The 14,753-nt window shown below is 44.8% G+C and overlaps 2 protein-coding genes across 3 annotated transcripts; both read left to right on the forward strand.

Moving 5' to 3' along the window:
* Nucleotides 1-482: 482 nt before the first annotated feature.
* Nucleotides 483-4,291, forward strand: txnl1 (thioredoxin-like 1). The gene is made up of 8 exons (XM_053411728.1): nt 483-759; nt 2,079-2,175; nt 2,780-2,953; nt 3,060-3,182; nt 3,319-3,388; nt 3,498-3,670; nt 3,820-3,924; nt 4,015-4,291. The coding sequence occupies exons 1-8, from the start codon at nt 662-664 to the stop codon at nt 4,042-4,044; spliced, it is 870 nt and encodes a 289-aa protein (XP_053267703.1). The 5' UTR covers nt 483-661; the 3' UTR covers nt 4,045-4,291.
* A 3,784-nt stretch (nt 4,292-8,075) lies between these two features.
* Nucleotides 8,076-14,650, forward strand: nars1 (asparaginyl-tRNA synthetase 1). Of its 2 annotated transcripts, XR_008333099.1 has the most exons (16): nt 8,076-8,261; nt 10,199-10,281; nt 10,450-10,515; nt 10,761-10,853; nt 10,928-11,017; nt 11,305-11,383; nt 11,520-11,590; nt 11,760-11,846; nt 11,936-12,157; nt 12,241-12,440; nt 12,593-12,728; nt 12,823-12,936; nt 13,016-13,147; nt 13,316-13,447; nt 13,608-13,866; nt 13,898-14,650. XR_008333099.1 is itself a non-coding variant. In XM_053411721.1 (15 exons), the coding sequence occupies exons 1-15, from the start codon at nt 8,222-8,224 to the stop codon at nt 13,737-13,739; spliced, it is 1,677 nt and encodes a 558-aa protein (XP_053267696.1). In that variant the 5' UTR covers nt 8,076-8,221; the 3' UTR covers nt 13,740-13,867. The 2 variants fall into 2 exon arrangements, 1 of the variants encoding a protein (XP_053267696.1); XM_053411721.1 differs by lacking the exon at nt 13,898-14,650 and having other exon boundaries at nt 13,608-13,867.
* The last annotated feature ends 103 nt before the right edge of the window (nt 14,651-14,753 follow it).

Genomic DNA, 14,753 nt, shown 5'->3' on the forward strand with positions numbered 1-14,753 from the left:
CCGCGGAAGTGCGCGCGGAGGTGTGCTGGTCACGTGACGTGCAAGTACAGGTAGCTAATTGAATTCTTAATGAGGTCAGGTGATCGTTTACTGGAGCAGATTCGTTTTAGCTGAATGTATGAAATTATAGATATATGTTTCCATGATACCACAACTAAACCTTAAATACCAGATATAACATAAGGGAAGTCAGGATAAAACACATGATTTCACAAGCAACTTTATTTTATTCTACTGGACTTATGGTTTTTAGTTTATAGTTTTTTATGTTTGATGAATTGGTTGATCTTATCTTATTTTCTTCTACTTTATACTTGGACGTATTTTATTTTATTCTACTTTATTCATGGGTGATTTTGTAGTATTGTTTTTTTACTTTGATTGTTTTCCCATTCATCCTCTTGGGGGCGCTAAAGTGCGTAGGAGCATCTGTACTGCGGCAGAATGAACGACGAAGAAGAAGGGAGCCCGGCCCTTCCTGTTGTGCGTGGACCAATCAGGAGGGGACTTCCTGCTGCAGCTGCAGTGTGGCTCAGAAGCTAACTCGCTAGCACGCTGACAGAAAGCTAAAAATACAACACGCGTTATTTACCTCTTTACCCTCCGTCTCGTCCTGATCGTCGCCGGCCACACTGCTCCCAACGCCGCCGCTAACTCCACCATGGTCGGCGTGAAAGTGATCGGGAGTGACCCGGACTTCCAGCCGGAGCTAGCGGCCGCCGGCTCCAGGCTCGCTGTGGTGAAGTTCACAATGGCCGGGTAAGCTAACTCAGCCGCTCCGAGGGCGCTGTGGTAGCCCTGTGATCCACTCACCGGCCCCCCTGTGTGTCGTAGGACCGTGAAACAGCCGGGGCTTAGTGGCTGGATGTTTAGCGGAGCTGACATGAGTCCAGTTCCCCGACAGGAGCGGCTCAGGGAAGCTAGCTTAGCATGCTAAGTTAGCTTTGTTGCTTACAATGACTTAGCACTATTACAGTAACTTCGCTGTTCCGGTGTCCAGACTTTGTCCTGGATCCACCGTATGTCCATCACTGGGGAAAGTTTATAGGAATTATGATGTTATACAAAAATAAACATGTTTGACGTTTAATCACTCGTAGTAACACGATATGGCCAAATATGAAATATGATACAAATGATCGTAACAGTCAATATCGATAATTATCGCGATAAGTGATTTTCTTTTGAAGACCGGTTTTTGCTCTTGAGTGAAGGTTTTAACTCTTATGAGCAGAAAACAACAACAACAAACCTGAGGCTCATCAATGACGTGTTATTCATCCTCACGTGGAATATCTCACACAGAAGAAATTAAACCTTTGTTATTACTGATGAAAACTACAATGTGTTAATTATTGATATGGTTTTAGTTGCCAGTCCTAGTTTCCAGTCATTATATCGTAATGAGGCTTTGGTCTTTGTGTCTTTGGTAATTTTTTGCTAACGGGGAAACTGTCAACATATCATAATTTAAGTAACTTTAATAAATCAAGGGATTTATGAGGAATATCTCTTTAAACCTTTCCTGTTTAAATCCAGCAGATCACACTAACAGGTCTTTAGAAAATGAAGCTGGTTTGTTGATCAAATAACACTAAATATTGTTGGAATAATACTGAAGAAGGAGCCACAGGGATGAAGTGGTTCCTGGTTAGTTTCTGAAGTGTGAGACGTCCAAACAAAGTTGTATGGTATATGGTCAAATCACTGTCATTGAATCAAAGTAATCAGGTTTAGAATTCTTCAGATTTATTGTATCTGCTGTGAATTGATTGGACCAGAAAAACCTGAGGTGGCTTAGAAACAATGTATTCATGACACAGTCTGTCCACCAGAGAGCGGTAATGTGGTAATGAAAAAAATGACTGAAAACTACTACTGTAAAAATCCGCATTGCTGACTATGAACAGTATTATCATGTAATAACTGAATTTTAAATAGTAGTTTGGAGACTGTCAGATAATAAAAGCTCAATAGACAGTGTAGATATGGTCCCATTTGTATTTTTGTCACTTTCTTTAGCGCACGTCTTGAGGGATGAGATCAGGTCACTAACTTTCTGTCCTTCGCCTCCTCAGGTGTCGGCCCTGTGTCACAATATCTCCAGCTTTCAACATGTTGAGTAACAAATACCCACACGTCGTCTTCCTTGAAGTAGATGTTCACGTGTGTCAGGTAAGTCTCAACTGCTATGGCCTCAAATAAGAGATAAATACGATTTTGAGCCTAACAAATAAATCCCGGTTTGGTTGTAAACATGTACAATAAATCTGCATGGAAATGTTTAGAAACGATTAGTTGTTTTTTTATTTTGTGAACATGTTTGCACAGACAAAAAAAACTGCTTCTTGATGTCAGGGAGCAAAGATCCCAAACTGATTACATATGTCCAGTTCCAGTTTTAACCCTGAATCCGTCGGTCAGTGACAATCCATCACAAATCAGAGGAACGTTTCTTCTCTTACTGCCATCGCCACCTCGGGTCCTAAAGAGGGTTGTAGATTCTCAAGAGGGACAACGACACAGACCCATCAGGGTTTGTGTATATGCAGATCACATCAATCATTTACTAATGTGTTCTACAGCATTAGTTAACATTTAACACAACACAGAACAGACTTCACGCTTGAAAGTTGAGAGAGAACGGGGAAGATGCACATCGAAAAGTTACAAGTTGGACCTGAACCTGCTGCCACCATACATCGCATAGCTCCCCTGTTTAGCGCGTACCCCCGTGGGTGTGGTCCTTCCTTCACAGAACTGTTTGTCTTTCTCTCAGGCGACAGCTGCAGCCAACAACATCTCGGCCACGCCGACATTCTTGTTCTTCAGGAACCGGGTGCGGGTGGATCAGTATCAGGGGGCGGATGCCTCGGGTCTGGAGGACAAGATCAAGCAGCACACGGAGAACGACCCGGGAAACAGCGAGGACTCTGACATTCCAAAGGGATATGTGAGTGTCTGGTGGGGGGGTTTTGGACATGAATCCGGCAGCTGCTTCAAAGGGAGGTCTGTGAATATTGATTAAAGATCCTGAACTTTGTTTGCTTTGTTTTCAGATGGACCTCATGCCTTTTGTCAGCAAAGCCGGCTGCGAGTGTCTCAACGAGAGCGACGACTGTGGCTTTGATAGCTGCTTAATCAAAGACTCCTCCTACCTGGAGTCTGACTGTGATGAACAGGTAGGAGCTGTCACAATATTTACACCAAAAAAAACATAAAGAATCTGATCGTTTGTTATTCAAAATTAGAATTTAACATATAACCTGAACAACGTGGGAAGATGCTTTCTCTAATATCTTTTTTTATCTTGTGTAGTTGCTAATAACTATTGCCTTCAACCAACCTGTGAAACTCTTCTCTATGAAACTACTGGCCTCAGAATTTGGTGAGTTTTACTCTGCATCCATAACTAATCTGAAGTTCCTCTCTGAAAACCAACATGGTCTTCCCCCTTGTCTCACTTACTTCTTCCCCCCCGCCCGTCTCTCCATCAGCCCAAGCCCCTAAGGTGGTGAAGGTGTTCATCAATCTCCCTCGGTCGATGAGCTTCGACGACGCGGAGCGGAGCGAAGCCACTCAGGCTCTGGAGCTGTCTGAGGAAGACTACAAAGAGGAAGGGTTGATTCCCCTGCGCTACGTCAAGTTCCAGAACGTACAGAGCGTCACGGTAAAGACACGAGTCGTCATTTCAACACGTGCAGAGAATCATGCAGCTGCTCTGAGCTCACATCAAGTTGTCCTGGTACCATTCATGAAAACCCGCAGGTCACTGTGCTTATTGACAGTGTTGCTTTGTTTTTGTCTTTTCTTTACCAGATGTTTGTCAAGTCAAACCAAGGAGACGAGGAGACGACAAAAATCAACTACCTGACATTCATAGGCACCCCAGTGCAGGCCACCAACATGAATGACTTCAAAAGGGTACGGAGCCGCCTGTGTGACTTTGTGTTCAGTGTTTGTTTGTCTGTGAGTGAGTTGTATTCACGGACATTTTATCTTGGGCTGTTGTAGGTCGTGGGGAAGAAAGGAGAGAGTCACTGAACAGGAGAACGAAGAAGAAGAGAAGAGGAGGATGAGAAGAAGGCTACAGATACATGACCCAAGAACTTTCACTCTGCCAAAGCCACCACACACTCTGCCGACACACAGACACACACACACACACTCAGCCTCCAGCTGTCCTCCTCATGCTCTGAATGAATTCTCCGTCTGTGGCGTCTACAAACCATTTGTATTGTAATTCTGATGAAAATCACTGTAAATAAAATACAATCCTTTTTCAAAGGCATGTGCGTCAGTTCTGCTCTTTGTGGGAACCCGTGTTCAGAAAGACAAGGAGGAGGAGGAGTGAAGTTAGCACTGGAATAACTGGGAACCACTGGGAACCACTGCCCCGCTTCCATACAGGGGAACTAGGTAACTGCCAGGGGCGATATTTGAATTGTTGAAGAACAGTAGAAGCACAGAGATTCTCTTTTCACAGCTGCTCAAGGATCAGAAGGTTTGCACCGAGCTGGAGTTCCTGTTTCCTCCTCCACTCTGACCTGCTCTCACTTCAACTAGTCAACACTCATCACTAGTTATCAGGACCCGATAAGCACATGAAGGGTTGGCTTGATTCCACAGTTTATGAGACTCATTTAAACATCAGGAAAAATAAGTTGTCCACATTTTACGGGCCAGTTAGACGAGACGCTCACAGTCAGGACTCTGTGTTAAAGTGAAGATCTGGATCCACGATTCAACACCATCAATTAATAACTAAGTAAAATCATCCTAATAACAAACGGTACTATACTAAGTGATTTATATGAGATATTTGCTCTAATATTATTAGTTTGAGGAGCTGAAATTGGATTGTCCTGCTGCCATGACTCATGATAAGGATCTGCAAAATGTCCCCACATTGCATCATGTATTGTTTTATACTGTTTGCACTTTGAGCCCACGAGCATTGCACTAGATTGCACAAGTGAACAATGCACTAGCACTTCCTGTGTGTGGTGGCTGCTGTGTTATGTTCACACTCTTCACCCTGAAGGTATGTTTGTTATGTAACTTTGGAGAGTGGGTTCGATCTCCTGTGAGAAGTCACAGCTTCCACTGTCACAATCAGCTCCAGCAAGTTGAAGAGTGGAGCTGAACTGTGGATCAGTTAAAAAGACCAGAGCACAATGGTTCAAATCCTATTGATCAGATAGGACATCCTCAGTTCTACTTCCTCGTGTTTTTGTTATTTACCTGAGTGGGTCCATGTCCGGAGTAAAATGTTGCTTGAAACATTGGACTTTATATATCTAAATAATTTTAAGTAGTAGTGTTACTTCATTTTTCCTGTTTACATATTTATATGTTGCCACTTTTTTGCAATGATACTCATCAGTGCCAAATTTTGATTACGAAGTACATTGGCATTTACTTTGATGACCAACGTCTGTTGTAGATAAAACATGTATTTCTTTATAAAGAAGAAACTGAAAACCTTAAAACCGACCGGAAAAACCCACAGAAAAGGAACTTAAGTCAGACATCTCATTTTTTTTTTTTTCTTTATTAAATTTAGTTTCAAATACAAGTTGATAGATGTGAAAGGGAAACTGAAGCACTCAGAGTAAACCCACACAACCCTACACGTCACCTCGTGGTCATAAGAGCTAGAGAGGCCCTTGAGACTCTCAAGAGAGAGAGTGAGAAGGAGAGAGAGATGTTTCTCTCATTCCATGAAGAACTTGCAGATGGCCCCTCTGGACAGCTGACGTTTCAAAGAGCTGGCGATGCACTGCTCCACCTCGGGCTCCTTCATACGCATGGCGACCAGCAGCAGCTCAGGACGGTTCCACTTCTTGGATAGGTCCTTGTAAATGGTTCTGTAAAGTTTTGTAATATTTTCCGTGGTGAGAACCAAGTCGAAGTCGCCCAACTCCGTCAATGTGTTGGTGAAGAGATTTTCAATTATCTCCACTACACTCGAACTCGTTATTGCCACTTTGGTCTTCGTGTGCGTCTTGGTGACGATCTGGTTCACGAGTATACGGACGTACATGTTCTTCTGGAGGTCTGTCAGCTCGTTTGCTCTCCTCTTCCTGACCTCGTCCTTCTTGTTCTTCTCTGGTTCACTGACCTCTGGGATCTCAGGTGTTACTGGTGAGCTTCTACAAGCGGCCATCACCCTGTTGGTGTGGCTGTCGACCTGCTTGTTCACAAACCAGCTCATGATGGACAGGAAACAGGAAACCTTCTTCAGTATGTCTGAGTACAGTTCGGTATTTGACTCAGGAACAACAAATGGGCAATCTGGTTCGATGGTCTGATTGGTGAGGTACATGTAGAGGAGACCAGCGACTTCTTTAGTGAACAGAAGAACTCTGTCAGGTGAAAAGTTCTTCACTTCCTCAAACACACAAGTCTCATCTTCAGCTGTCAGCCTCACCTCCGTCTGGAGCAGAGCGTAGATGTCCTCCATCAACAGATCGATTGACTTCCTGCTCTTGACTTTTGGTTTCTTCTTGAAACATCTCTTGATCTGTGTCAAAATCTTGAAAATCCATGATGTGGCAAATGTCTTTGCAAAAATGTTCTTGATCTTCCTCCTTTTTCCTGTGCTGCTCTCCTTGGAGCTCTTTCCCTTTTGGGAGTTGAGGCTGTTACTTTCAGCTGTTGCAATTTCAATGCTTGCCTCAATGGCCGGCTTAGTAATGGCCTCTGCAGCATTGATGAGCTCCACAGAATAATTCTGACTGATGTTCTCAAGGTCTAAGATCTCATCGAAAATGGGCTCTGTGATGTGAGTCACCTCCTTCACGATGACCTCCTGGACAGTCTTACATTGGTCAGTGCCGTCGCTGCTGGGTCTGAAGCTGCCCATTGAGTAACTTGTTGTCTCAGGTGTTGATGTTGAGCAGGTCTCGCTCACGAAGCTCTCTGCAGGGCTCTGCTCCTGTGAGGGAGTCATCCGGCTTCGTCTTTGTCCCAGTTTGCCCCCGTACAGGCGTTTGATGTTGGTAGAGAACTTCTCAAACATGTTGCTGATGATGAAGATCATCTGGTGCAGTTTGCCTGGGTCTGTGACACGGGTCAGTAGAAGCTCCTCAGGGGGAACATTGAGGAGACTACTACTCAGGCTGGAGTTGATGGTGTCCGTCACTTCCTCCACAACCAGGTCTGTGAGATCAGCCAAACTCACAGACTCCAATTTGCCGCCAGGTGCAAAACTCGCCCTGATGGTGTCGCCCAGACTGGTCCGAACATCCTCCTGAGTCACAGTTGAGAAGGAACCTCCCTGACTCTTCAGCAGAGCTGTTGAAACAATCGCTAAAATGTCAAGAAACAGCTCTGCCAGCAGAACCTTTGTGGTGTTGTCGGGTTTGCCTTGCTTTAACAGCTCCCACTCCTCTGAAGTGGTTCTTGTAAAGAACTTCTCAATGAGCGGGCGAATGGTCTCCATTTTGATATCAGGTTGAATGTCTGACTGGGTGATTGCTTCCATTGCTGTTTTTAGACTTTTTAGAGGTAAGCTGTGGATATGACTTCTATTTGTTTAGGGACGCAGGTGTTGAACTACTAGTATCTATAACGCAGACCTCTCCTTCAGTCACTACCTCCTCTTCTGTTCAACGCTTGTTGACAGGTGTAATCTTACAAAGGTAACATTAAACACAAAACGTATAAAGAAGTCTTGAAAGACAGAAATCTTCAAAGAGAAAAGGCCTAAAGATAAGTGTTATCATCCAATAAGTTCTTCTTTGGTAAATAGGGAGATCAAGGGCATGTAAAGGCAACTCATAGCATGCACCAACATCAAGAATAAGACTCATGCAAAAAATATATTTGCAATATTCTGTGTTCATTTTGTTGTTTGAATCTATTTATATTTGAAGAAACAATCCAATGTGCAATTATTATTTGTATTAGACGATGTGTTGATGTATGTATTCTAGTATTTATTGATTATCAGAATCCCTGTTGATAATAACAAGAAATAAATTAGTGATAAATGATATCAAATAGTTAGAACACGGAAACATCGGGCAGGGCGGAACCTTTCTTCAAGAAACCGCGCCCGCATGGAACCTATAAAGCGCCGCTACGTCACATCCTGTCGCACACTTTCAGTTCCTCGGCTGAAGCGGAGCAACTGTCCCTGGCTCCCCGGGTTTGTGTCCCTCTTCTCCCGCAACAAACAGCCTCCAGTGCGCCTCCGGCTCGGACTGCGGCTAACATGGCGGAGCTAACCAAAGACGTGGAGCAGGTTTCCGTGGGTAAGCAAGGGGGCTTAGCCGAAGCTAGTTAGCCAGCTAGCTACAAAAGACATGTGTTCGCGTATTGCATCAGTTTCCCTGACGTTAGCAGCTAGCATGCGGCTAACGCTGGTGTGTCACTCTGCTTGGTTTGTGTGTGTGTGTGTGTGTGTGTGTGTGTGTGTGTGTGTGTGTGTGTGTGTGTGTGTGTGTGTGTGTGTGTGTGTGTGTGTGTGTGTGTGTGTGTGTGTGTGTGTGTGTGTGTGTGTGTGTGTGTGTGTGTGTGTGTGTGTGTGTGTGTGTGTGTGTATTTACTCGCTAACGTGGAAAATCACAGGTAACCACAGCTCTCAGCCAGCACCGACAGCTGTCAGCTCAGGTTAACCTGCAGCACCGACACTGAAGGGTTGCGTCAGTCGGGGAGTCAAACCGGTGCACCACCACCGACCCCCCCCCATCAATTTTTATATTATGGATAATCTTGATATTTTGCTGCTAATAAAATGCCAGGTGCGATGAGCTGGTGTTCCTCTGCTGCTGGATATTCCCTGTCTAGGGGAATATCTAGACAGATATTCTAGATATTCCCCCCCTCCATATTTAATATTTAACTGTAAATATTGTTGCTGTTTCTGACAATAATCAGGCTGAAGAAGCACAGAAGAGTCCAAAGTGTGTCGTCAGCCACATCCTGCTTCACAGTCTCTGTTTCGTTCTCAGTGTTGTTCTTGGTTTCGTTTTTAACTTGTGTATTAATTTGGCCGGAGAGTTATGAATAAACATCAGAATTACTGTAAAGGAGACGGAGTCAGGTCAACACGTGGCTCAGTACTGACCCGAGATCCGTTATGATTAATCAGGAGCTGCTGGAGCTTTATTCACTTTATATTCTGGATACACTTGATATTTTGCTGCTAATAAAATTCCAGGTGTGATGAGCTGGTGTTGCCTGTCTATTAACCCCCCCCCCCCCCCTGACTATTTGTATTGATTCAATAAATTTAACTGTAAATATTGTTGCTGATTCTGACAATAATCAGGCTGAAGAAGAATCCAGAGTGTGTCGTCAGCCACATCCTGCTTCAGGGTCTCGGTTTCGTTCTTAGTGTTGTTCTTGGTTTTCGTTTCATTAATGTATAAATTGGGCGGGACAGTTATGAATAAACATCAGATTTACTGTAAATGAGCCGGAGTCAGTTCAACACGTGGCTCATAACAGTTTCTTTTAAATGAAATGACCAATACAAACAATATAAACAGGCTAATATTGAGACGATGCATAACAGTTGGTAACAACACAGTTTAACGTTTGATTATCAATAAGTTAGATGTAGGGTTTTTATTTAGAACATGTTTAAAATGAAATGTGTACAGACTGTTTTGTCCTTCAGACGCTAGGAACTCAGTCTCAGTCGTCAGGGTTAGAAGAACATGTTAAACCAGCTGTTAAACTGGACTAACCATCACTCTGACACACTGACCCACCAACTACCTATAATGCAGCTCTCTGCAGAAACCATAATTACACTGATATGGATTTGCGAAGGCGCCTGAGCTAAATTTGAAGTGTCAAAATATAGAGTTTCCTTTTTATTCAATCGTTAAAGTATGTTTTCTCTTTGTTACAGTGGAATGTTGAGTGTATACTAATAAAGGACATTTTAGATATTTGTGCGTGAGGTTTGGTGACGTATCTGATGTCAGATGGTTTTCATGACGCTGCTTCAAGCTTTGTAAAATCTTATCAGGGGCTTGCAGACGCCAAATTTTAGTTGGCATCAACCTCAGCCGTGATCCTGCAGGTTGGTTTTTGGTTAGATTGTGAGTCGGTTACAAACCAGAGAGAGAAAGTGAAAGTTTGCTCCCCACAATCTTATCTACGTAACACTGTCTGTGCCCTGTGGTCGTGGTGGGTCCATGAAGCCGAGTCATCACCGGTGTCTCACTCTGTTCCTCAGGTGAGTTGTACGTGTCGGACAAATGCGGCAGCGACCGGGACGGAGACGGCTCGGAGCAGAAACCCTTCAAAACTCCTCTGGGGGTAAGAGGCCACGCAGAAGAATGTGTCCCTGTCGTCCACTGAAAATACAGATTTGATTCTTTTAAAAGGCTTCATGTATTTTGAACTTCTAGTTGTCGGTGTTAGAAACAGTAGAAGGGATCATTTTTTACATTGTGTGTCTTTGTGTTTATTGTGAAATCCTCCCAGGCTCTGATGTCCGTTGGGAAGGAGCCGTTTCCCACCATTTATGTGGACTCGCAAAAAGAGGATGAGGTTGGTAAAACTAAATGATCTCGTTTCTTCTTTTGATGCCTGTGAACCAGCAGAAATAAGGATATAGATAGTTATTACTGTTTAATGCCCAAGTCGACAACATTACTTGAGCTGAAGCTGCAGCAGCTGTGTTCACAGAGGCTGTTAGACTTAAAACATTGACACTCTCAACTTCACAACATTAAGCTGCACCGCTTCATATATTTTCCTTTATTAATCCACTGCATCTTGTCTCTGTCCCTCAGCGTTGGGCGGTGATCTCAAAGACGCAGATGAAGAATGCTAAAAAGGCCCTGAGCCGTGAGCAGCTGAAGAGTGATGCCAAAGACCAGAAGGAGGTGTGTAAGATAGTGAGGCTCAAGTAAAACAAATCTTTGGATCTGTGTTTTTCACTCTGCGTGCTGTGGTGCAGGCCGTGGACACCGAGAGGAGAGACAAGAACCTGGAAGAAGCCAAGAAGATCGTCATCGTGAAAGACCCGAGTCTCCCTGAGCCGGAAGCGGTCAGTTCCAACACAGATATCAACTTTATTCACTCACTGGATGTTGGTGAAAATACACATCTGACTGTAATTTAATGATTTTGACATTACCCTGTCATTTGAACCTATTTTTAACCTTTCAACCTACACTCAAACCTTTTCAGGATCAAATCAATCCCCCAGCTCCTTTGAATCTCTGTTTACAACATGTTGTTTGTTGTTATTTTTGGAAACGCTGAAGATGAGGTTCAGTGCTCGGCTCTAACTTTAAAGCTTTAGAGAATGATTTGCATTTGTACACCACGCAGGTTAAAATCCGTGATCTGGAGTCAAAGAGAGGTCAAAGGGTCAAAGTGTTTGGATGGATTCATCGCCTGAGGAGACAAGGTGAGCAGCAGAAAACACGACAACCAAAATAATGGGTTCACATCCACCTGACCTGTTTTTAGAATGAACCCGAAAAATACAACAACGTGTCTTTACCTTTAAACTGAAGTTCAATGTATAATTCTGTGTCCTACAGGGAAGAACCTGATGTTCATTGTGCTGAGAGACGGATCTGGCTTCCTCCAGTGTGTCCTCAATGATAAACTGGTACGAAATGTCTTATTGATTTGAAATCAGCCGAAGGACGACAAATGCACTGAATTGACACTGGAAAAAAAACTACTTTCAAGAGTTTATATTATCTTCAAAAGCTGCTTCATATGTTTAAATCTAAATAAAACCCTTCGTCTCCGTTGTGTCCTCCTCTCGTCTTCAGTGCCAGTGCTACAACGGCCTGGTGCTGTCCACCGAGAGCACGGTGGCTCTGTACGGGACCATCACCCCCGTTCCTGAGGGCAAACAGGTAAACGCTCCTGATGCACAGATCACACATTCAGAGGCCGACAGCCCGGATCAGCAGGTCGTCACTGACTTCACGTCTTCCTCCCTCAGGCGCCCGGGGGCCACGAGCTGCACTGTGACTTCTGGGAGCTGATTGGCTTAGCTCCAGCGGGCGGCGTCGACAACCTGCTGAACGAAGAGTCGGACGTGGACGTCCAGCTGAACAACCGGCACATGATGATCCGAGGAGAGAACGTGTCCAAGATCCTGCGAGTGCGCTCCACCGTCACGCAGTGCTTCAGGGACCACTTCTTCCACAGCGGCTACCACGAGGTGAACGTCGAGGCTCGGGACGCGAGGCGGCTTCAGGATCACGGACTCTTTGCTGACCTCTGTTTGTTGTTGCATCTTTTCAGATCTTTCCTCCGACCCTGGTGCAGACTCAGGTGGAGGGCGGCTCCACGCTGTTCAACCTGGACTACTTTGGCGAGCAGGCGTTCCTGACTCAGTCCTCCCAGCTCTACCTGGAGACCTGCATACCGGCCCTGGGAGACAGCTTCTCCATCGCCCAGTCCTACCGAGCTGAGCAGAGTCGCACCCGCAGGCACTTGTCTGAGTGAGTCTGATGTTCCACAGAGAACGTCTGAGCGTCACTGGAAATAAAGATATTCTCAGGAAAATTCTCCTGAGTGTAAAAGAGAAAACAAACTGAGCATTTAGGAATAATAGAAGCTTTTAGTTTGACTGTCTCCGACTGTCTGTGGTCAGGTACACTCACATCGAGGCGGAGTGTCCCTTCATCTCGTTCGAGGACCTGCTGACCCGGCTGGAGGAGCTGGTGTGTGACGTGGTGGACCGAGTGCTCAAGTCCCCGGCTGGACAGCTGGTCTACGACATCAACCCGGTACCTGGAGCTTTTCATCACGTGCTCCTCACTAGCAGTTGTATGTATGGATGACGTGGTCGTGTTATAAAGATGATCTTTTCTTTAATGCTAGGACTTCAAACCGCCCAAGAGGCCGTTCAGGAGGATGGACTACACCGACGCCATCAAGTGGCTCAGAGAGCACGACATCAAGAAGGACGACGGCACCTACTACGAGTTCGGAGAGGTGACGACTGAACACGAACTTTACTCACACGTCAGAGATGAGAGACTTTGGTTTTGACCGTGTGACTCGTCTCCCTCAGGACATCCCCGAGGCTCCAGAGAGGCTGATGACGGACGCCATCAACGAGACCATCCTGCTCTGTCGCTTCCCCACGGAGATCAAGTCCTTCTACATGATGCGCTGCCCCGAGGACCGGCGCCTCACTGAGTCGGTACGAGCCACAGTCACACCTGAACACAGTTGAACTCTGGGTAAAGGTCGATCTCACCCTGCTGGCGGCGAACGTACACATGTACCATGTTTTCTGCCTCTGTGGGTCAGTGGTGGGTTTATAGGAGCTTTGTATTTTGTATTATGAAGTGACCTCTTTGCTTTCTAGGTCGACATGTTGATGCCAAACGTGGGTGAGATTGTCGGAGGCTCGATGCGTATCTGGGACTCTGAGGAGCTGCTGGAGGGATACAAGAGGGAGGGAATCGACCCCACCCCGTACTACTGGTACACCGACCAGGTAAAGGAAAACCGCCTGTGTGTTTTGAGCTGTTTTTCAGACCTGCACTGAATGAAGATAACATTTCATCGTCCACGAGACGCTGCCGATTCTCCGTCATATCTAGTGTTTCAGGATTTGTGTGTTAACAGGCTGTTGTGTTGATCCGTGTGTGTTTCAGAGGAAGTACGGCACGTGTCCTCACGGCGGCTACGGTCTGGGTCTGGAGCGTTTCCTCACCTGGATGCTGAACAGACATCACATCAGAGACGTCTGCTTGTATCCTCGCTTCATCCAGCGCTGCCGCCCCTGAGCGCGCACACACACACACACACACACACACACACACACATTCTGTGGTTGGATGTGGCTCGTGCAGCTGAATCCCAACAAAAAAAAATCCATATAATGATCTATTTCTGCTCAACTTTGCCTCTTCTCTGTTTCGTCGTCGCTCGTTCTGACTGGAAACATGAATCTGACCATTTCCTGCCTCTGCTGATGCTCATTGGCTGATATATGTATCCTGCTCTAAACACTGTTGTGTCCTGTGATCGTACAGAGCGTCTGCAAGTCCGAGAAAACATAGAAAAACGTCCCCGGTGGTCTTCAGTGCTGCTGAATAATAGATTGAATGTATATTTTGTTAATATAATCCGAAGGAATTTGCAAAAAAGGACTTAAAAATGTAATTAACCTGCAGAATCGTTCATTTTTAGCTTAATGTTTGCAAATTTTGGAATTTGCAGTAAAATAAGGATTTAAAATACTTCAGCATGTCACAGTAAACGCCGTCTCTTCAGTATCTGGTATTCTTCCTCATTGTTCTCAATGACAATAAAAAAGGGTCTTTAAGGAAACTTTAACTTCATCAATCGCACAAATGAAGAATCGGCAAGAAGCAGAAAATAATGTTCACGAAGAAAACACTGAATTTGTCTGTTTTGTTGTTGGTGAATCGTTTCGGTTCAGATTCACAGAATAAGGAAGTGATTCTGTGTCTTATCAAACATTTCAAAATCACAAGATCAAGAATAACAAACTGTGCTGTTACACGATCACTGTGCCAGGCCTCGTGGTTTCACTTTGTCTCAGATCAAACTTTAATCACGAGGACGACGACCGCTCAAATTAAACTCCTGACCTGTGATCATTGAGTGATTGTCTCTGTTCTGCCTCTTCACCTGCAAAAACTCAATAAACTGCACCTGAAGCTAACACAAATGGTTGTGTGAAGGTTTTCTGCCACTTTTGACTCTTTATTGTGTGACTGGTTACACACAGATTGTAATCAGATTACTTTGTATGTCCTCCCTCTCTCCTCTTC

This window comes from Pleuronectes platessa, chromosome 19 (assembly GCF_947347685.1).
Source record: "Pleuronectes platessa chromosome 19, fPlePla1.1, whole genome shotgun sequence".
Taxonomy (NCBI): Eukaryota; Metazoa; Chordata; class Actinopteri; order Pleuronectiformes; family Pleuronectidae; genus Pleuronectes; species Pleuronectes platessa.

Coding starts and splice junctions, on each gene's coding strand:
- txnl1 (XM_053411728.1), top strand. CDS start 662: ATGGTCGGCGTGAAAGTGATCGGGAGTGACCCGGACTTCCAGCCGGAG. Junction 760..2,078: donor GTGAAGTTCACAATGGCCGG/GTAAGCTAACTC, acceptor TCGCCTCCTCAG/GTGTCGGCCCTGTGTCACAA. Junction 3,389..3,497: donor ACTACTGGCCTCAGAATTTG/GTGAGTTTTACT, acceptor TCTCTCCATCAG/CCCAAGCCCCTAAGGTGGTG.
- nars1 (XM_053411721.1), top strand. CDS start 8,222: ATGGCGGAGCTAACCAAAGACGTGGAGCAGGTTTCCGTGG. Junction 8,262..10,198: donor CGTGGAGCAGGTTTCCGTGG/GTAAGCAAGGGG, acceptor TCTGTTCCTCAG/GTGAGTTGTACGTGTCGGAC. Junction 10,282..10,449: donor CCTTCAAAACTCCTCTGGGG/GTAAGAGGCCAC, acceptor AAATCCTCCCAG/GCTCTGATGTCCGTTGGGAA.